Here is a 19741-nt window from a genome sequence, read left to right on the forward strand (position 1 = left end):
GACTAGGGCACACAATGGCCCTTTCATTAGGGTTTACGGTTCAAGAACATGCTTGGACCGTAAACACCTTTGATCTTGTGTTTCATTATGATTTCTAGTTGATTAATAAGTGTGACAAGCCTTATAACACACTAGGGTAAGAGTACTTACAACAAATAAGCTTGAAAGGGTGTTAAAAGTCCAAGAACACTAGTGTGTTCTTGGTGAAACTAAGAACACTTGAAGATCTACACAAATGGAATGATTTCACGGATGAAATCATGTAAGATCACTATATTAAGTAAGATATCAACTAATTAGGGCAAGAAACACTTACAAAGTTGAAGATCAAGAGGGAAAATCGGATGATACTTGAGAGGATTTGAGTTCTAGTTCTTGAAAGTGTGAAAAAATGAGTAAAATGACTAAGTGTCATATTTATACTCTTTGGAGTTTTCGGCCGTAAAATCCATGTTTAGGCTGTAAAATCCAAACTCTTGGAGTTTTGAGACCTTACTGATGCACAGTAACCCCTAGAGCATCCTCTCTCCAGTTATCTCCTGAAGTACTAAGCTTTAAAACACACAAACTGACTCTACACATCTCAAAAGTTAGCAGAAACAATTCTGACTTCTATTCAAGTGAATGGTTGTACAGAATAGAAATTTCGGGTGGTCACACCAACTGATACGGTGCTTTGGCAATTGGAGCTGCACCTGGAACCAGATCAATATTGAACTCAACTTGCCTCTTTGGAGGCAGCTAAGGAAAATCCTTCGGGAATACATTCGGGTAATCTCGAACAACCGACACATCATCCACGGTCGCTTTACCCTTATGCAAGGTATCCATGATACATGCGAAAAAAACCCGAGAAACTATGTTGAAGATAGCGTCCTGCCCTTGCTGCATAACACAAAATCGGCCCACGTTGCGGTCTCTCCCCATGAATCACCAGATCTCCCCCACTTAGGGCCAGAACCCGTATAACTGATGCTCACATTCGATCACTGTCCCATTAGGGATCAACCACTCCATGCCCATGATAACCTTGTTCCAACATAGAGGGATTGGAACCAAATCAACTGGATACTGCTCACTGAATAACTGAATGGTACAATCCCGATGAACCCTCGCAACCCGAACTGTACTATCATCAACAATCGCACCATCTAGAGAACAAGGAAACTCCCCCCGGAGCTCCAGTAAATTTCTTACTAAGCGCAAGTGATACAAAGGATCGGCTAGCCCCCGAATCGAACAACACTAAAGTAGAAATACTGTTACATCAAGGGGTTCGGGCATCAAGGGGATCAACCACTCCATGCCCATGATAACCGTATTGTACTATATAATAGTGTAACATAGTTTTATATAAATAAAACCATTTGAAGACCTGTATGTATTCGTAAACCAAACGTATTATTAATACCAAATCGTGAGTTATTATAACCATGATAATGACCTAGATGGCATGTACGACGTTCTTCAGGCGTCGGAATCGGTACGACATTTGTCACCCCATACCTGTCGGTCTAACTGTTGCAAGCAGCTTAGGTGCGGGATTGTCAGTCCCGTATAGATCTATACATAATTGTCACGCTCTCCCTCTAGGAGACTCTAGTTATAATACATGACTTTTGATGGTACTTAGGTAAGTACTTGAAGATAATGTCTCACAAAGCTATATTAATGGTTTACGTGTAGTGAAATGAAACTCCTTTTTCTTGTAATGTTTGTATGTAAATGTTTACATAGTATGAAAACTAATTACTCTTTTAAATAATTATCTTTCTGTGCCCCCAACTCGGTAAAATAGTGTGCATGTTCCATAAACTATACCTATTATAGTTTATATAAATGCTTTGTTAAAGTGGTAAATTCTTTGTATATTATTATCAAATTTGTCATGATAATAAGTTGGAATAAAATAATTATATATGTTCGTTTATATAATTATGCCCTTTTTGGTATCAATTTTGTATCCATATGTATATTTATATTTACTAAAAATATAAATGTAACGATTTGTATATTAACACAATTTATGTTATGTTTTACTTGTATCCCCCCCACTTAAAACATATAATAATTGTGAAAACTGTAGGGGTATGAACTCACCTTGAGTTTGTTCTTGACTGGTTAACGAAGTGATAACGATGATCCTCGGGTCAGAACACGTGAAATATCTGAAATCCTAATAGTATTTGACACATAATAATGTGTGTAAAATTAGTCGGAATAATAGTAAATGTGTTATAGAATACTACATTATGTAAGAATTACATACAAATTCTTAATAACTATTTTGAAGAGTTTGGTTCCTGGGGAAATGGTTGAAGATGTTCTTGGTGAATATGAAAATTTGAAGATACTGTATGAAGATGGTTTGAAGGTTTGAATATGTTAAGAACACTTTTGAGAAGATATTGCAAGATTTTGAGGAGTGAAATGAGGAATGTGATTTCGGTTGGCATATAAATATAGGGTAAAATGTGATGTGACACATGCATTGGGGGGTGTATTTTATCCCCTAGAATGGTGTGCCACCGCCTAAAAAGGGTGTCCTCGGCTTATCCTCCAAACCGAGAAGTGTGGTTTTTGGTCTAGAGAGGTTTGCAGTCAAAGGAGTTTTCGGTGAAAAAGGGTGGGACCTCGCATGATGATTTCAGTCTCGCATAGTTCTCGGTGGGGAGGGATTTCGATCATAAGTGTTCTCGGTCTGAAGGTTCTCAAATGGATCAAAGTTGTTTTCGGTTTGGGTGGGATTTTGATTCCTAAAACCGAAAACAAATAAGGTGGGGTAAATCTTCATTATTTTATTTTAAGTATTTCATTTTTGTTGGAAAATTTTACCTTTATTTGACTTTCCTTGAGTTTTATTGACTTTCTTTGAGTCTTATTGACCCGAAATAACTGGTTGTTACACTTCTGTACGCCCTGCGTACGACCTATGGGATTTTCTCTATTTTCGTCCATATATTCCCTCCTTAAATATTGGTCAATCGATTATCTTCTTTCCTTTTATGTGATTGTTTGGCTTATTTATTTTGTTTCTCTGGTTGTAATCGTTGTAAGAAAAATCAATCAAAAGAAAAAGTTTATTCTTCTGTTCTGTGTCACCATTGATTTCTAGATGGTATTAGAGCGGTTTTAAAATCAATTGATCCCAACATCATGACCGGAAACGAAGGTGACAAAGGTGGATCTAGCACCATCGACTTCTCATCGCCATACTACCTGCATCCTTCGGATTCTCCTAAGCAACCTTCTGTCAATGAGGTTCTTATATATGGAAACTACAACGATTGGGTACGAGAGATGACCAACTTTTTCTTTGCCAAAAACAAAACATATTTCATCGATGGAACCTTGAAGAAACCGAAGATTTCGTCTCCAGAATACAAACCATGGATGAGGTGCGATGCAATGATAAATGGGTGGCTTACCACATCCATGGACAAAGGCATACGTGACAACGTGAAATACGCCAACACATCAATAGAGATTTGGTCAGACCTGAAAGAGGATTTGGAAAAGAAAGTGCACTGAGGGCTTATGAGCTAAAGTAGAAGATTGCCGCTACACGTCAAGAGGGCAGCAGTGTTTCGACCTACTACACCTATCTCAGGTCATTATGGGATGAGTCTCATTTAATTTTTTCTTTTCCATGTTGTTCATGTAACAAATGTATGTGTGAACTAGGAAAGAAAATCACCGCTCATCTTGAGAAACAACAACTCTATGAGTTTCTTATGGGCCTAAACAACGATTTCAATGTTATCAGAACCCAGATCTTAGCAACAAAACCCGTTCCTACTCTAGGTACGACTTATCACATGGTGGTAGAAGACGAAAGACAAAGGGCCATAACGCTTGAGAACCAAGCCACTCCAGAACCAGCTGCATTCAAAGCCTTCTCGAGACGTAATTTCAGACTAGCGAAGGGGAAGCACACGACCAAACAAGAAAAAGAAAACAAACAAGACGATGAATGCACCTTTTGTGGAAGGAACGAGCACAAAGTAGAAGGGTGTTTCAAACTAGTTGGTGATCCCGATTAGTAGCCCAGGAAGAAAGACGACAAGACAAAACCGAAAGTTGCATGTGTTAACACCCAAGCAAGATCCATACCCGGATTAAATGAAGAACAATACCAAGAGTTTATGAAGTTCTTTTCGAGTTTGAGCAACAAAGGTGAGACAAAACCCGAGGCCAACATTACAGGTAATAGGGACGATGTATGGGTTGTTGACACAGGTTGCACAGAAAACATAATTTACAAACCCAACCTTCTTAAAAATAAGAAGGGAATCTCAAATGAAGCTTCTGTCGTCATACCAAATGGGGATACCATTCCCGTTGAGGGAAAGGGAGATTTTATGTTGCTAGGGGGAGAAAAATTAAAAGGGGTTCTTTATATCCCTACTTTTAAACATAACCTCCTTTCTGTTAGCAAAATTTGCAAAGATCTCAAATGTGTTGTAACCTTTTTCCCTACTTTTTTTTTCATGCACGGGCTTCGAACGAGGAGCTTGATTGGATCGGGTAGGTGCCAAGGGGGGTTGTATCTCATGGATCGGGTAAGTTTTTAGACTTGTTGCAACCTCACAACCACACTTAGGCACATGCTAGTCAATCCTCGGATAATATAGTTGATCAGGCTATATCTTCCCAGATTTGACTATATGTCTCTAAGTCTACTTGTGTTGTCCAACAATCGTAATACTTTTGTTCTGTCCTAGTGACACTGATTTTAGTATGAATGCAGGCATGTATACTTAGTTAAATATTTTACTATTTAAAATTATAAACTCTTTATCAGAGTATTTTAATCCCGCTGTGTTTATAGTTCGTATATCTTTTATGGGTTCATATACTCGATTCACTATAAACAATGCTCTGATACCAATCTGTCACACCCCAAAACCAGAACGGCGGAAACGTTCGGGGGTGGAGGACGTCATGTACAGTATCACAACAATGCATAGTAGTAAACAAGCAACAACATCATCCATTTCTTTAATAATATAATTTAATACAAGTGTGTTCTGTCAAGTTTAATAGACACCAAAAAGTATGAATCAAAATAAAAGATGAGTCTTGAACGAGCTCCATCTTCTCAAAACCTGGCACTGGTACCTGTCTACCGGTGACCTGAGAATACAAGTTATTTTGAAAGAGTTTATCAGCTTTAAAGCTGGTGAGATCATAAGTATATTAGTGTCTGTGTTTGTATGAAAGTGTTTGTAAGTATGTGATGTATAAGTTTGTAAAAGTTTGTAATTGTTTGAACTCCCCTAGAAAACCCTATGTTTCCTACTAAAACTAGCCTTCTACCAAGGCATCAAGTGTTTGTGTGTGTGTCTCTTGTAAGAGTATGTATTTTCCCAAATCTGACTATCATTAACCAAAAATATAGTTTTTACATTACTGTTTATTGTGTGAAGATCACAAAGTGAATGCAAATGGGAAAATGAAATAGTACTGTAGTGTTGTATTAAGTAACTACTGCTGTACTAACTACCTTAACCCAATTTCTATTTAAAGTACCATGTCATCGGCCTGTACCATACTACTGACTATAAACACGACGATGTAAGACGTCGGAAGAAATGACGTTTGGCACCCGTAGACTTGCAAGTCCCACTGTAGCGAGCAGCAACGTGTAGGATAGTCAATCCAGTATAGATCTATACACAAACTCAACGCTCTCCACTTAAGGAGATTCTGGATACAAAACGAGCCATGACAGGTGATGCCATGCCCCGTTACGTGGCTCACATAACTGTATTAGTGCACTTGTATATGTATTGTATGTACTAGCTGTATTTTATGTTCTCTCTCTGTCTAGTATGTATGTATGTTCTCTCTGTATGGTATTGTATGTTCTCTCTGTATGGTATTGACTCATGTATGAACTGACTCTTTGTATGTTTCACTGTTCTAGTAATAGTATTAGTATCTCCCCAAAGTATACCTATTATAGCTTACTAGTAATGTTGTTTGAATGTATGAACATGTGTGTATGCCTTTGCTACCCAAAGGTATTGAATAGAAAGAAGTAACCTTTTATATCTATACACATATACATGATATATGACTAGGATTCAAACGAACTTCGGACAAATAACTGATACCCTAAGTCCACAACCAAACAAGGAACAGGAGGTATGGTGAGCTATCAGTCCTAAGTCCTTTAAATCCTACTTATATAACTATATCTATATAGATACACATTTAACAAAATATAAGTTTAAAAGAGTTTAATAAAAGTATTTGACATGTAAAAGAGTTTAATAAAACAGTTTGAAGTAGTTTGTTTGATAACACATTTTGAAAAGTAAGAAATCCACTTGTTTGGTAGTTATTAATCACATGCGATTGATATAATAACTATAATAGTTCAACTTGTATTCCCCCCCATAAAAGCATTTAAAATCATTTAAAAGGTTGATTAAGGGGTATGAACTCACCTGTAGTGACTGGTTTTGATGAACGGATGTTATAGGATGCTAAGTGTCAAGTGAAGACTTGAACACACACAAGGATCCTAGTTAACATATAATAACACATATATGTATCCAATTATTCATTTAACAACTAATTAATCAAGTTAAGACACCCTAGGACATGGAAAACACTTTGATTTAAGTGTTATAAGTACTAACGATTGCATCTAAGGGTTGTAGGGCCTTGCATTTGAGTTTAGGGTCCAAGGGGACACACTTTTGGACTTTACGGTTTTGTGACCAACCCCCTTGGAGTTTACGGTCGTAAACCCATGAGTTTACGGCCGTAAACTCATGGTACTTCTACAATTTTGTGTTTTGAAGTCTTAAAGGTCATAAGGAAGCATCCTAACTTCAAGTATAAGCCTTTGGAAGTGATTGGGGCAACATTTCACCCCTTTGTAGAGTTTACGGCCCATGGACCACTTCTCTATGAGTTTACGGCTGCAAACCCTAATGGTTCATGGTCTTTTTGATGTTTAAGGTCCTTAGCACTTCAAGGATATGATCTAGACTAGTATCCAACGCTTGGTAAAGGACTAGGGCACACAATGGCCCTTTCATTAGGGTTTACGGTTCAAGAACATGCTTGGACCGTAAACACCTTTGATCTTGTGTTTCATTATGATTTCTAGGTTATTAATAAGTGTGACAAGCCTTATAACACACTAGGGTAAGAGTACTTACAATAGATAAGCTTGAAAGGGTGTTAAAAGTCAAAGAACACTAGTGTGTTCTTGGTGTTCTTGGTGAAACTAAGAACACTTGAAGATCTACACAAATGGAATGATTTCACGGATAAAATCATGTAATATCACTAGATTAAGTAAGATATCAACTAATTAGGGCAAGAAGCACTTACAAAGTTGAAGATCAAGAGGGAAAATCGGATGATACTTGAGAGGATTTGACTTCTACGTCTTGAAAGTGTGAAAAAATGAGTAAAATGACTAAGTGTCATATTTATACTCTTTGGAGTTTACGGCCGTAAACACCATGTTTAGGCCGTAAACTCCAAACTCTTGGAGTTTTGAGACCTTACTGATGCACAGTAAACCCTAGAGCATCCTCTCTCCAGTTATCTCCTGAAGTACTAAGCTTTAAAACACACAAACTGACTCTACACAACTCAAAAGTTAGCAGAAACAATTCTGACTTCTATTGAAGTGAATGGTTGTACAGAATAGAAATTTCGGGTTGTCACACCAACTGATACGGTGCTTTGGAAATTGGAGCTGCACCTGGAACCAGATCAATATTGAACTCAACTTGCCTCTCCGGAGGCAGCCAAGGAAAATCCTTCGGGAATACATTCGGGTAATCTCGAACAACCGACACATCATCCACGGTCACTTTACCCTTATGCCGGGTATCCATGATACAGGCGAAAAAACCCGAGAAACCATGTTGAAGATAGCGTCCTGCCGTTGCTGCATAACACAAAATCGGCCCACGTTGCGGTCTCTCCCCATGAATCACCAGATCTCCCCAACTTGGGGCCCGAACCCGTACTAACTGATGCTCACATTCGATCACTGTCCCATTAGGGATCAACCACTCCATGCCCATGATAACCTTGTTCCCACGCAGAGGGATTGGAACCAAATCAACTGGATACTGCTCGCTGAATAACTGAATGGTACAATCCCGAGGAACCCTCGCAACCCGAACTGTCCTATCATCAACAATCGCACCATCTAGAGAACAAGGAAACTCCCCCCGGAGCTCCAGTAAATTTCTTACTAAGCGCAAGTGATACAGAGGATCGGGTAGCCCCCGAATCGAACAACACTAAAGTAGAAATACTGTTCACGAAGAACGATCCTAAAATAAAACATATAAACATAAACAAGCAATTCAATATAAATAAAGAGATAAGGAGAAAATACATACACGTCACCACAGTGGGAGCTGTACGCGCCTCCTCTGCCGTCAGCTGGAAAGCCTTGCTCTTCGCCGCAGGCACATCCACCCGGCCCCGGTGGCCGTTAATAATCTGAAGATTCGCATGAGCGGGTTCTGATATCGGTCCAACTGCAACCAAACTCGGACAATGGGCCTTCTTGTGGACCCTCTGATTGCAATGAAAAAAATTCAGATCTGGTCCTTGGGTGGTGGTAGTGGTACAATCCTTGCTATAATGACTCGTCCGGCCGCACTTGAAGCAGTCAGAACCACCACCACTCCTGCACGGTCCCTCGTGCGTCCTGCCGCACTTGCCACAACTGCTACGACTCTGATGGCCTCACAATCTAGAATCTGATACCTTGGGCCTCTTGCCCGAACCCCTTGATGTCTGAACCGCATCTGGCTTCCTCCTCCTCTCCATCTTCAGGTCAATCTCCCTCTCCCTAGCTCGAGTTACATATCCTCCAGCATCTTGCATCTGGATCGGCTCACAAACTGCCGGATGTCACTCCTCAACATCTCATGGTACTGATCCTTCTTCATCTCTTCGTCCACCACATACTGCGGAACCAAAAGCTTCGTCTCCCTGAATATAGTGGTGATCTCAGCCAACGTCCCAATAGTATGGCAGAGATCCTAGAACTCTCGCGCCAGCTGTTGCACCTCGATAACCGATGCAAACTCAACTTGGAACCTGGTCGAAAAATCATCCCCGGTCATCCCATCAACAACATCATCCCCCACTGCACGACCAACCTCCTCCCACCAGTCTCGTGCCCTGTCCTTCAAAAGACAGGAAACTAGCTTGACCTTGTTCCCCTCGGGAAAACGACTGGTGTCGAAAGCGTTAGCAACATCTACTAACCACCGCCGGCTCGTAATGGGGTCCTTCACCCCATGATAATCCGGAGCTCCACAGGATCAGAACTTCCTAAATGTCAAGGATCGTGTTCCCGCCACTACCATCATCTCGGAACGAAACGAGCTCAGATGCTCATCCTAAATCTCCAGCATACCCTCCTTAACCGAGCTGAAGATCACATGAGTATGATGAAAAATGCAACGAGTAATCTCAAACGACATAAACTCCCTAGTCTGCTCATCGAGCTGTCTGACTCCAGATCCTAAACGCAGGCCCTCCCCAACACCAGAATTCCAGTAGGTCTGCATCGCAATACCACCATACTGAAAATAGACCAATATAAACCATCAGAATACGCATCGAAATATAAATATCGGGGAATCACAACTCTACAAGCTCCTTAATTTTATCGCAACTCTCCTTGAATCGAGTACGGATCCTTTGCTTCCAGTAGTACGACACCACACTAACTTTCATATCTATCCATACTTTCCTCAAGAAGTGACTTGAATCAACCAAGTTACTTTATATCCAAGTAACCTTCCCTCACAGATAAGGCTCCCAACACTAGATCTCATCCTAGGTTTCCTAAGGCAAACTCCATATCACTCACCGCCATCAGTTGCAGAAGGAACACCCGCTAACTTTCTCATACTAGCTCAAAAATACAATTACATATCACTAAAACCAGATAATTCTTCGAGTCAAAGGTCTCACACTACAACGGTTGGACTCAAACAAGAGCTGCGCAATAGAGCTAAAACCTAAAATTCTAAAATTATTTAGTTCCCATAATATGTAACTTAGCATATTTGTTTACTAGTTAGATGAAGCTAGTTAGAACTCCTAAAAGCACAAAGCAAGCAACATTCAAGCATGAAGTAACTAGAACCAAGCATAACCTAATTAGGTAATCCTATCACTGATTGATCAGTACTCGCATGCAAGTCTACAAGCTAATAAAACAGGCATACAAAGGCATCTCTCCTAGCATTCTACCATGCAAAACAGAGCAGATCCTTAGCCCTAACTAGCATGCGATTCATAGATTCACAGTTCAAAACATATCAGATAACATGTATGGGTATTTTGGGAAACTTACTTGAGCTCGGCTGATTGCATGCACCACACCCTTTCTTATTTTAGAAAACTCTTTTCTAAAAGTTTATATTTATTTTTGAACAACCTTACCAAATTCTCAATTTGAGTTCAGACACACCGCAGAGTGTGACCGAATCCCTCAAACCAAGGCTTCGATACCAACTTGTAACGTCCAAAAAATATGATCCAAAAATTTCATTTTTAATTTAAGTAAAACAAGTGTATCAAATATCATAAAAATCAGAGTGAAATCTCAAATGCGAAATCCAAGTGTTTTGTGCGATGCAGTCAACCCAAGCTCTTCCCTTTGGAACCGGAAGTACCTGAAACATAAACCGAAAACCATAAGCACAAAGCTTAGTGAGTTCCCAAAAATACCCCATACCATACATAATAGATCATACACTGGGCCCCCGCCCTCCACCGAGCCCTGCATTGTATCGAGTCTCACTCGGCTTCGGGCCCTGTTCGACTTCGAGCCCGGCCCGGTATACATATATGTTATTCTTAGGCCCCTCCTAACATCAGGCCCCGCCCATTACTCACATACAATATATAAATCACATAATCATGCTAACACATACAATGATCATAAGACAATAGCATACAAATCAATCATCGGGCCTCGTCCGATATCGGACCTTGTCCGGCATACATAGCAACACATAATACATGCAAGGGTCATGCAGACTCCTAACATCCTAACATAATCAATAAGGGTTGGCATTGGTGCCTTAGACCCGCTAACCCGGTGAGGAAACTCACCTCGAAGGGTGAATCTCACTGAAGATCCCTAGCTGTTGTCTTGACAACTCCCCGAGCTATCAGTACAAAATAACATTCAATTAACACTTGGGTTCCAGTCTTTAACCAATAATCCATACTTAGGGTAAAATGACCATTTTACCCCTGACCTATCTTGATCCAAGCCTAAGGACCAAATCCACAATCTAAAAGGCCCAACACCAAATAATCCTCCAAGGCCCACTTATGGCCCAATTTTCCAAACTGGGCCCAAACCCCCTATATGGGCCTTACCCTAAAGCCCAATATCTTTCCTTAGTCCAAAAGCTTGATCTCAGATGGCCCATTAAGGCCCAAACCAACAAGGTCCAAGGAAGTAGCCCATCCGACACCCAAAAGATGCGACGGCCAACAGATTGAGTATGTGGGGCGTACTTAGCTGTAAGCTAAGCGTACATGCTGTTTGGCTTGTACGCTACGCATACAGGCTTATACGCCTAACGTACTCACCCATTAAGCCAACTTTTCCATCAAGCTCTTAATGCTTCAGTCCAAAGGTCCAAACGACATATCTGAGTCCCAAAAAGTGTCTAGAACCATAAAGTCACTCACTTGATGATGCATGCCCCGAAGGATCCCAACTTCGAAATTTAGCATTCTACTTCCATTAAATGGACTCAAACTCATGCATGGGAGACTCTAAGCCCCTAAATATGACATCTTTATGAAACTAGAACCATAAAAATACCAAGAGTGGCAACTCTAAGCCCCTGGAGTGGTATCAAACCACTAGATCTCATCAATGGGACCAAAAATGGTCCAAAACTAAAACAAGGAAGATCTAAGCTTCTAAAGAACAAGATCAAAGATTTATTCCTTAAACAAGCAAGAAATAGAGCAAATAACCCAGATCCATAAGCTCTTCCTTGATCCACCACCTTGGAACAATCTTCTCCTTCTTGAAAATGGATCAAAATACACCAAAATGGACACTATAAGCTCAAAATGCACGAGAGAGGCTTAGGGTTTCGGGTATTAGGCAAGGAGGACAGAGGACGCTAAGAAATGAGGGTTTCATGGTCCATAAGGATGATTATATAGTGTTCAACCCTAAAAATTACGGTTTCAAAAATCATTAAGTACACCCCACGTACACTTCTTGTCACACCCCTGAACCTAATAAACGGCGGAAACGTCCGGGGGCGGATGACGTCATGTACAGTATCACAACAATTGCATAATAGAGATCAAAGCAATACAAATATTGTTTTGATGATTTAATATTTACATTGTATTTGAATCATTGTTTGACTCCAAAAGCATTCAACAAAATATAAGACGTAACAATACTATGCTTCGTCTTCACCAAAACATGTGTGGATACCTATCTACTGATTTCCTGAGAATACAAGTGGTTTTGGAAAAGAGTGTCAACAATTAAGTTGGTGAGTTCATAAGCATTTTATATGAGAAATATGTATATTTTTTCCTTGAAAATGATAGTATATTGTTCCAGAAAATCCAATATGTTCTTTGTATATGTAATGTAGTCTTAAATATTCCAAGACCAAAAATATATAAGTCTCGTTGTACTTTGTAGTAGAATAGTGTAGTTTTGTATCTTTATAAAACTGTTTGAATGTGCGTTTCCAGAATGTAAACTATATTGAAATTGAAAATAATGTACTGTACTTGTATCTATGTAAAACCCTTTGTATGTTTCCAGAATTGTAAACCGTATTGTACTATATAATAGTGTAACATAGTTTTATATAAATAAAACCATTTGAAGACCTGTATGTATTCGTAAACCAAACGTATTATTAATACCAAATCGTGAGTTATTATAACCATGCTAATGACCTAGATGGCCTGTACGACGTTCTTCAGGCGTCGGAATCGGTACGACATTTGTCACCCCATACCTGTCGATCTAGCTGTTGCAAGCAGCTTAGGTGCGGGATTCTCAGTCCCGTATATATCTATACATAATTGTTACGCTCTCCCTCCAGGAGACTCTGGTTATAATACATGACTTTTGATGGTACTTAGGTAAGTACTTGAAGATAATGTCTCACAAAGCTATATTAATGGTTTACGTGTAGTGAAATGAAACTCCTATTTCTTGTAATGTTTGTATGTAAATGTTTACATAGTATGAAAAATAATTACTCTTTTAAATAATTATCTTTCTGTGCCCCCAACTGGGTAAAATAGTGTGCATGTTCCATAAACTATACTTATTATAGTTTTTATAAATGCTTTGTTAAAGTGGTAAATTCTTTGTATATTATTATCAAATTTGTCATGATAATAAGTTGGAATAAAATAATTATATATGTTCGTTTATATAATTATACCCTTTTTGCTCGACATGTTACAAAAGGGTTAAAGTTTTTCAGTATCAATTTTGTATCCATATGTATATTTATATTTACTAAAAATATAAATGTAACGGTTTGTATATTAACACAATTTATCTTGTGTTTTACTTTTATTCCCCCCACTTAAAACATATAATAAATGTGAAAACTGTAGGGGTATGAACTCACCTTGAGTACGTTCTTGACTGGTTAACGAAGTAATAACGATGATCCTCGGGTTAGAACACGTGAAATATCTGAAATCCTAATAGTATTTGACACATAATAATGTGTGTAAAATTAGTCGGAATAATAGTAAATGTGTTATAGAATACTACATTATGTAACAATTACATACAAATTCTTAATAACTAGTTTGAAGAGTTTGGTTCCTGGGGAAATGGTTGAAGATGTTCTTGGTGAATATGAAAATTTGAAGATACTGTATGAAGATGGTTTGAAGGTTTGAATATGTTAAGAACACTTTTGAGAAGATATTGCGAGATTTTGAGGAGTTAAATGAGGAATGTGATTTCGGTTGGCATATAAATATGGGGTAAAATGTGATGTGACACATGCATTGGGGGGTGTATTTTATCCCCTAGAATGGTGTGCCACCGCCTAAAAAGGGTGTTCTCGGCTTATCCTCCAAACCGAGAAGTGTGGTTTTTGGTGTAGAGAGGCTTGCAGTCCGTTTTCGGTGAAAAAGGGTGGGACCTCGCATGACGATTTCGGTCTCGCATAGTTCTCGGTGGGGAGGGATTTCGATCATAAGTGTTCTCGGTCTGAAGGTTCTCAAATGGATCAAAGTTGTTTTCGGTTTGGGTGGGATTTTGATTCCTAAAACCGAAAACAAATAAGGTTGGGTAAATCTTCATTATTTTATTTTAACTATTTCATTTTTGTTGGAAAATTTGACCTTTATTTGACTTTCCTTGAGTTTTATTGACTTTCTTTGAGTCTTATTGACCCGAAATAACTAGTTGTTACACTTCTGTACGCCCTGCGTACAGCCTATGGGATTTTCTCTATTTTCGTCCATATATTCCCTCCTTAAATATTGGCCAATCGATTATCTTCTTTCCTTTTATGTGATTGTTTGGCTTATTTATTTTGTTTCTCTGGTTGTAATCGTTGTAAGAAAAATTAATCAAAAGAAAAAGTTTATTCTTCTGTTCTGTGTCACCATTGATTTCTAGATTGTATTAGAGCGGTTTTAAAATCAATCGATCCCAACATCATGACCGGAAACGAAGGTGACAAAGGTGGATCTAGCACCATCAACTTCTCATCGCCATACTACCTGCATCCTTCGGAATCTCCTAAGCAACCTTCTGTCAATGAGGTTCTTATAGATGGAAACTACAACGATTGGGTAATAGAGATGACCAACTTTCTCTTTGCCAAAAACAAAACAGATTTCATCGATGGAACCTTGAAGAAACCAGAGATTTCGTCTCCAGAATACAAACCATGGATGAGGTGCGATGCAATGATAAATGGGTGGCTTACCACATCCATGGACAAAGGCATACATGCCAACGTGAAATACACCAACACATCAATAGAGATTTGGTCAGACCTGAAAGAGGATTTGGAAAAGAAAGTGCACTGTGAACTAGGAAAGAAAATCACCGCTCATCTCGAGAAACAACAACTCTATGAGTTTCTTATGGGCCTAAACAACGATTTCAATGTTATCAGAACCCAGATCTTAGCAACGAAACCCGTTCCTACTCTAGGGACGACTTATCACATGGTGGTAGAAGACGAAAGACAAAGGGCCATATCGCTTGAGAACCAAGCCACTCCAGAACCAGCTGCATTCAAACTTCTCGAGACGTAATTTCAGAATAGCGAAGGGGAAGCACACGACCAAACAAGAAAAAGAAAACAAACAAGACGATGAATGCACCTTTTGTGGAAGGAACGAGCACAAACTAGAAGGGTGTTTCAAACTAGTTGGTGATCCCAATTAGTGGCCCAGGAAGAAAGACGACAAGACAAAACCGAAAGTTGCATGTGTTAACACCCAAGCAAGATCCATACCCGGATTAAATGAAGAACAATACCAAGAGTTTATGAAGTTCTTTTCGAGTTTGATCAACAATGGTGAGAGAAGACCCGAGGCCAACATTACAGGTAATAGGGACGATGTATGGGTTGTTGACACAGGTTGCACAGAAAACATAATTTACAAACCCAACCTTCTTAAAAATAAGAAGGGAATCTCAAATGAAGCTTCTGTCGTCATACCAAATGGGGATACCATTCCCGTTGAGGGAAAGGGAGATTTTATGTTGCCAGGGGGAGAAAAATTAAAAGGGGTTCTTTATATCCCTACTTTTTAAACATAACCTCCTTTCTGTTAGCAAAATTTGCAAAGATCTCAAATGTGTTGTAACCTTTTTCCCTACTTTTTTTGTCATGCACGGGCTTCGAACGAGGAGCTTGATTGGATCGGGTAGGTGCCAAGGGGGGTTGTATCTCATGGACATGTTCAAGAAAGGAAGACAAACCATGATCGTCACCACGGACACATGGCATAAAAGATTAGGACATTCTTCAAGGGATAAACTCTCCAATGTCAATCTTTTTAAAAATAATTCTAGTAAACTTAGCAATGTCTTTTGTGATTCGTGTGCAAAGGCCAAACATGTTCGTAACCCTTTTCCAAAGAGTTTTATTAAAACCAATGGTTGTTTTGAACTTATCCATTGTGATATTTGGGGAGGCTATCGGATTCCTTCATACACACGCGCAAATTTTTTTCTCACTATCGTTGACGATTATGGTAGATCGGTGTGGGTTTTCTTAATAAAACACAAGAGCGATGCTAGTCAATGCCTAATGAATTTTCATAAGCTCGTTGAGGTTCAATTTGAAAAACAAATAAAAAGGGTTAGGTGTGATAACGATGGGGAATTCACATCCAACGCCATGATCGCCTTTTATGAGAAAGACGGAATTTTGTTAGAAACTACTTGCCCACACACCCCTCAACAAAACGGGGTTGTGGAAAGGAAACATGGACACTTGCTCGAGACAGCATGTGCTACGCTTCGAGGTAGATATTCCAAAAAGATTTTGGGGAGAATGTATTTTAACCGTTGCATACATAATAAATCGTATCCCATCGAAGGTGATTGAAAACAAGACCCCTTACGAACTTATTTGGAATGAAGAACCTAAATATGAGCATTTGAGAGTCTTCGTATGCTTAGCTTAGTTTAAAAACACCAACACCGGAGGAGACAAATTTGAAGAAAAAGGGAAACCCGGAGTTTTTTTGGATGAACCACAAGGAACGAAGGGATAGAAAATTTATGACATTGAGAGTAAAAAAATCATTGTGAGTCGTGACATATTATTTCTTGAAGACAATTTTCCTTTCAAGCACATTTCCAGAAGCTTTGATTGCAGCAAAGATGAACCAACCAAAGTTCATTTTGAGTTCACTAACTCCAACTTAGACAGTGGTGACCAAACAATTGTTTTGATGATCCACCACAATATTGTCCTAGCACCACATCAGAAGATACAAGAACTGAAGAAGAAAACAATGCTCACCAGGATCATTCTTTTAAAAATGGCAGCCCCATTTTGGATCAAGAAATCCAAGAAGATTACGCCATTCCTGACGACGAACCGGAACCAAGAAGCAAAAGGGTACCAATACAACCGACTCGTCTCAATGAATACGTCGTGAACCTCCCCCCTTCGGTCACCAACTCACAACCCGGCTCCAGTCAAGCAAACTCGACGGTACACCCGATTTCTCATTTCGTTTCTTATGATAAATTTTCTCATTCTCACAAATCTTTTTTAACGGTAATAAGTTCTAATCAAGAACCAAGTTGTTTTGAACAAGCTGCATAAGATGAGAAATGGCGGAATGTCATGCATCAAGAAATAAAGGCTCTTGAAAAGAATGGGACGTGGACTTTAGAAGAATTTTCGGAAGGAAAGTGAACTATAGACTCAGAATTGGTTTATAAGACAAACTTCAAATCCAATGGAGAGGTCGAAAGATACGAAGCCAAACTTATTGCAAAGGGTTTCACACAAATGGAAGAGTAGACTATCATGAAACCTTTGCTCCAGTTGCCAAGCTTGTCACTATTCGAACTCTATTAGCTATTGCAACCAAGAAAAAACTGGATCATCCATCAACTGGACGTCAACAATGCGTTCTTACATGGAGACTTAGATGAAGAAGTCTACATGAAGATTCCAAAAGGGTTTTGCAAAGGAAGGAGAAACTAGAGTCTGTCGTCTTCGAAAATCTCTTTATGGGCTTAAGCAAGCGTCAAGAAACTGGTACAGAAAGTTAACAAGTTTTCTTATCTCCTTGAGCTTCTAACAATCAAAAGCAGATCACTCCTTATTCACTTATCAAAAGGGAGGTGTCTATGTTGCTATCCTTGTTTATGTAGATGATGTCGTCATCGTTGGGGATAACTCCGACAAGATTCAAAAGACAAAACAACAATTTGACAATGAATTCAGTATCAAGAACCTTGGACCCCTGAAATATTTTCTTGGGATTGAGGTAGCCAAAACGAGTGATGGCTTAGTTTTGAGTCAACGAAAATACATCTTGGACATCTTAAAGGATATCGGAATGTTCGGTTGTCGGCCAAGTGCTTTTCCTTTCGAGCAAGGAACCAAACTAGACAAAGGAGAAGAAAAAGCTCGAGTGGATGCTACCCACTATCGAAGACTTGTGGGAAGATTATTGTATCTACAAGCTACCCGACCCGATGTCACATATGATGCGAATTTATCAGTTAATTTGTATCGGACCCTCGTCAAAACCATTTGGAAGCCGCAAATCGGGTCTTAAGATACTTAAAAGGAACACCGGGTCAACGGATTCTTCTTCTCCGTGAAGGGCCTTTAAATTTGACTGCTTAATGTGACTCAGACTGGCTTGGGTGTCCTTTCACAAGACGGTCCATAACAGGGTACCTCCTTTTATTCGGTGGTAGAGGCAGAATATAGAGCGATGGCTTCCACTATTAGAGAAGTCTTGTGGGTGAGATGGTTACTCAAGGATATGCAAGTTCAACTCACAACACCAACATCCTTGTTTTGTGACAATCAAGCGGCTCGTCACATAGCCAACAATCGCGTTTATCATGAACGAACAAAACAAGTCGAAACGGATTGTTTCTTCATTCGTGAACGTGTAGAGACCAGAGACATCGAACCTCAACCAATTGAAAGCAAACTTCAACTTGCAGACCTTCTGACTAAGGGTCTCGGCACGCAACAACTTCGTTCTCTACTAAACAAGATGGGCATTCGCGATCTTCATGCTCCATCTTGACGGGGAGTGTGGGATTTTCTCTATTTTCGTCCATATATTCCCTCCTAAAATATTGGTCAATCAATTATATTGTTTCCTTTTATGTGATTGTTTGGCTTATTTATTTTGTTTCTCTGGTTGTAATCGTTGTAAGAAAAATCAATCAAAAGAAAAAGTTTATTCTTATGTTATGTGTCACCATTGATTTCTAGACGACCACGTATGCCTCCGGAACCCCGACCAAGCCTTCGCATGAGTACGCTAAGTGTACCAATTGGTACGCCCAACGTACTCGCTTTACATGTCGTACGTTAAGCGTACCGTGTGGTACGCCCAACGTACAACTCAGGGACTAAAATGGACAACTTAAATAATACAAGGGCAAAAGAAAAACTTACAAGGATTCAAGTGTTACACACCAATGCCACCACATAGAGGAGTAATTTTAGAAGAATTTGTGTAGAAAAAAATGGACAAGAACACACCTAATGTGGTTGGAAATCGGCTATACAAGAACTCATAAGAATGAAGTGAAATAAGTAGGTTAATCAAACCAGCCAGAAGCAATTTAACTTAATAATTCTTACCAATACACTTACTATTGAATCCTAACCGCATGAGGAAGAAGAGAATAAAAAATATATCATTTATGTCTAGATTTTATGTGTATTGCATAAACCTCAAGAACTCGACACCTTCCCTCTGAAGTTATAGGATTCTCTCGCTCGGTACTTAAGTTCGTCCCTCCCCACAAGCATATTGTTTTTTTCCTTGTTACCAATCACGAAGCAACAATATTAGCCCAAAAAAATGGATGTGGATCGACCGTTAATCGCAAGTGATGGCCACAAAAAAAAAATCACACAAGCTTTTAAACCACTTAATGACGTTGAATGTAACATAAGGGGTGTTTTAATGTAATTTTTGCAACTTTAGTCCCTCATATTTTCAGCTTTTCACA

The 19741-nt window shown here is 39.2% G+C and overlaps 1 protein-coding gene across 1 annotated transcript; it reads left to right on the top strand.

The window, feature by feature from the left end:
* The first annotated feature begins 14709 nt into the window (after nucleotides 1-14709).
* Nucleotides 14710-15315, top strand: LOC145164682 (uncharacterized). Its single transcript, XM_079083391.1, has one exon. It carries the CDS (start codon nucleotides 14710-14712, stop codon nucleotides 15313-15315), a length of 606 nt encoding a protein of 201 aa, XP_078939517.1.
* The last annotated feature ends 4426 nt before the right edge of the window (nucleotides 15316-19741 follow it).

Source organism: Lactuca virosa, chromosome 3, assembly GCF_052849685.1.
Source record: "Lactuca virosa cultivar CGN04683 chromosome 3, Lactuca_virosa_CGN04683_v6, whole genome shotgun sequence".
Taxonomy (NCBI): domain Eukaryota; kingdom Viridiplantae; phylum Streptophyta; class Magnoliopsida; order Asterales; family Asteraceae; genus Lactuca; species Lactuca virosa.

Excerpts from the sequence above, each read along its gene's own strand:
- LOC145164682 (XM_079083391.1), top strand. The coding sequence starts at position 14,710 with ATGACCGGAAACGAAGGTGACAAAGGTGGATCTAGCACCATCAACTTC.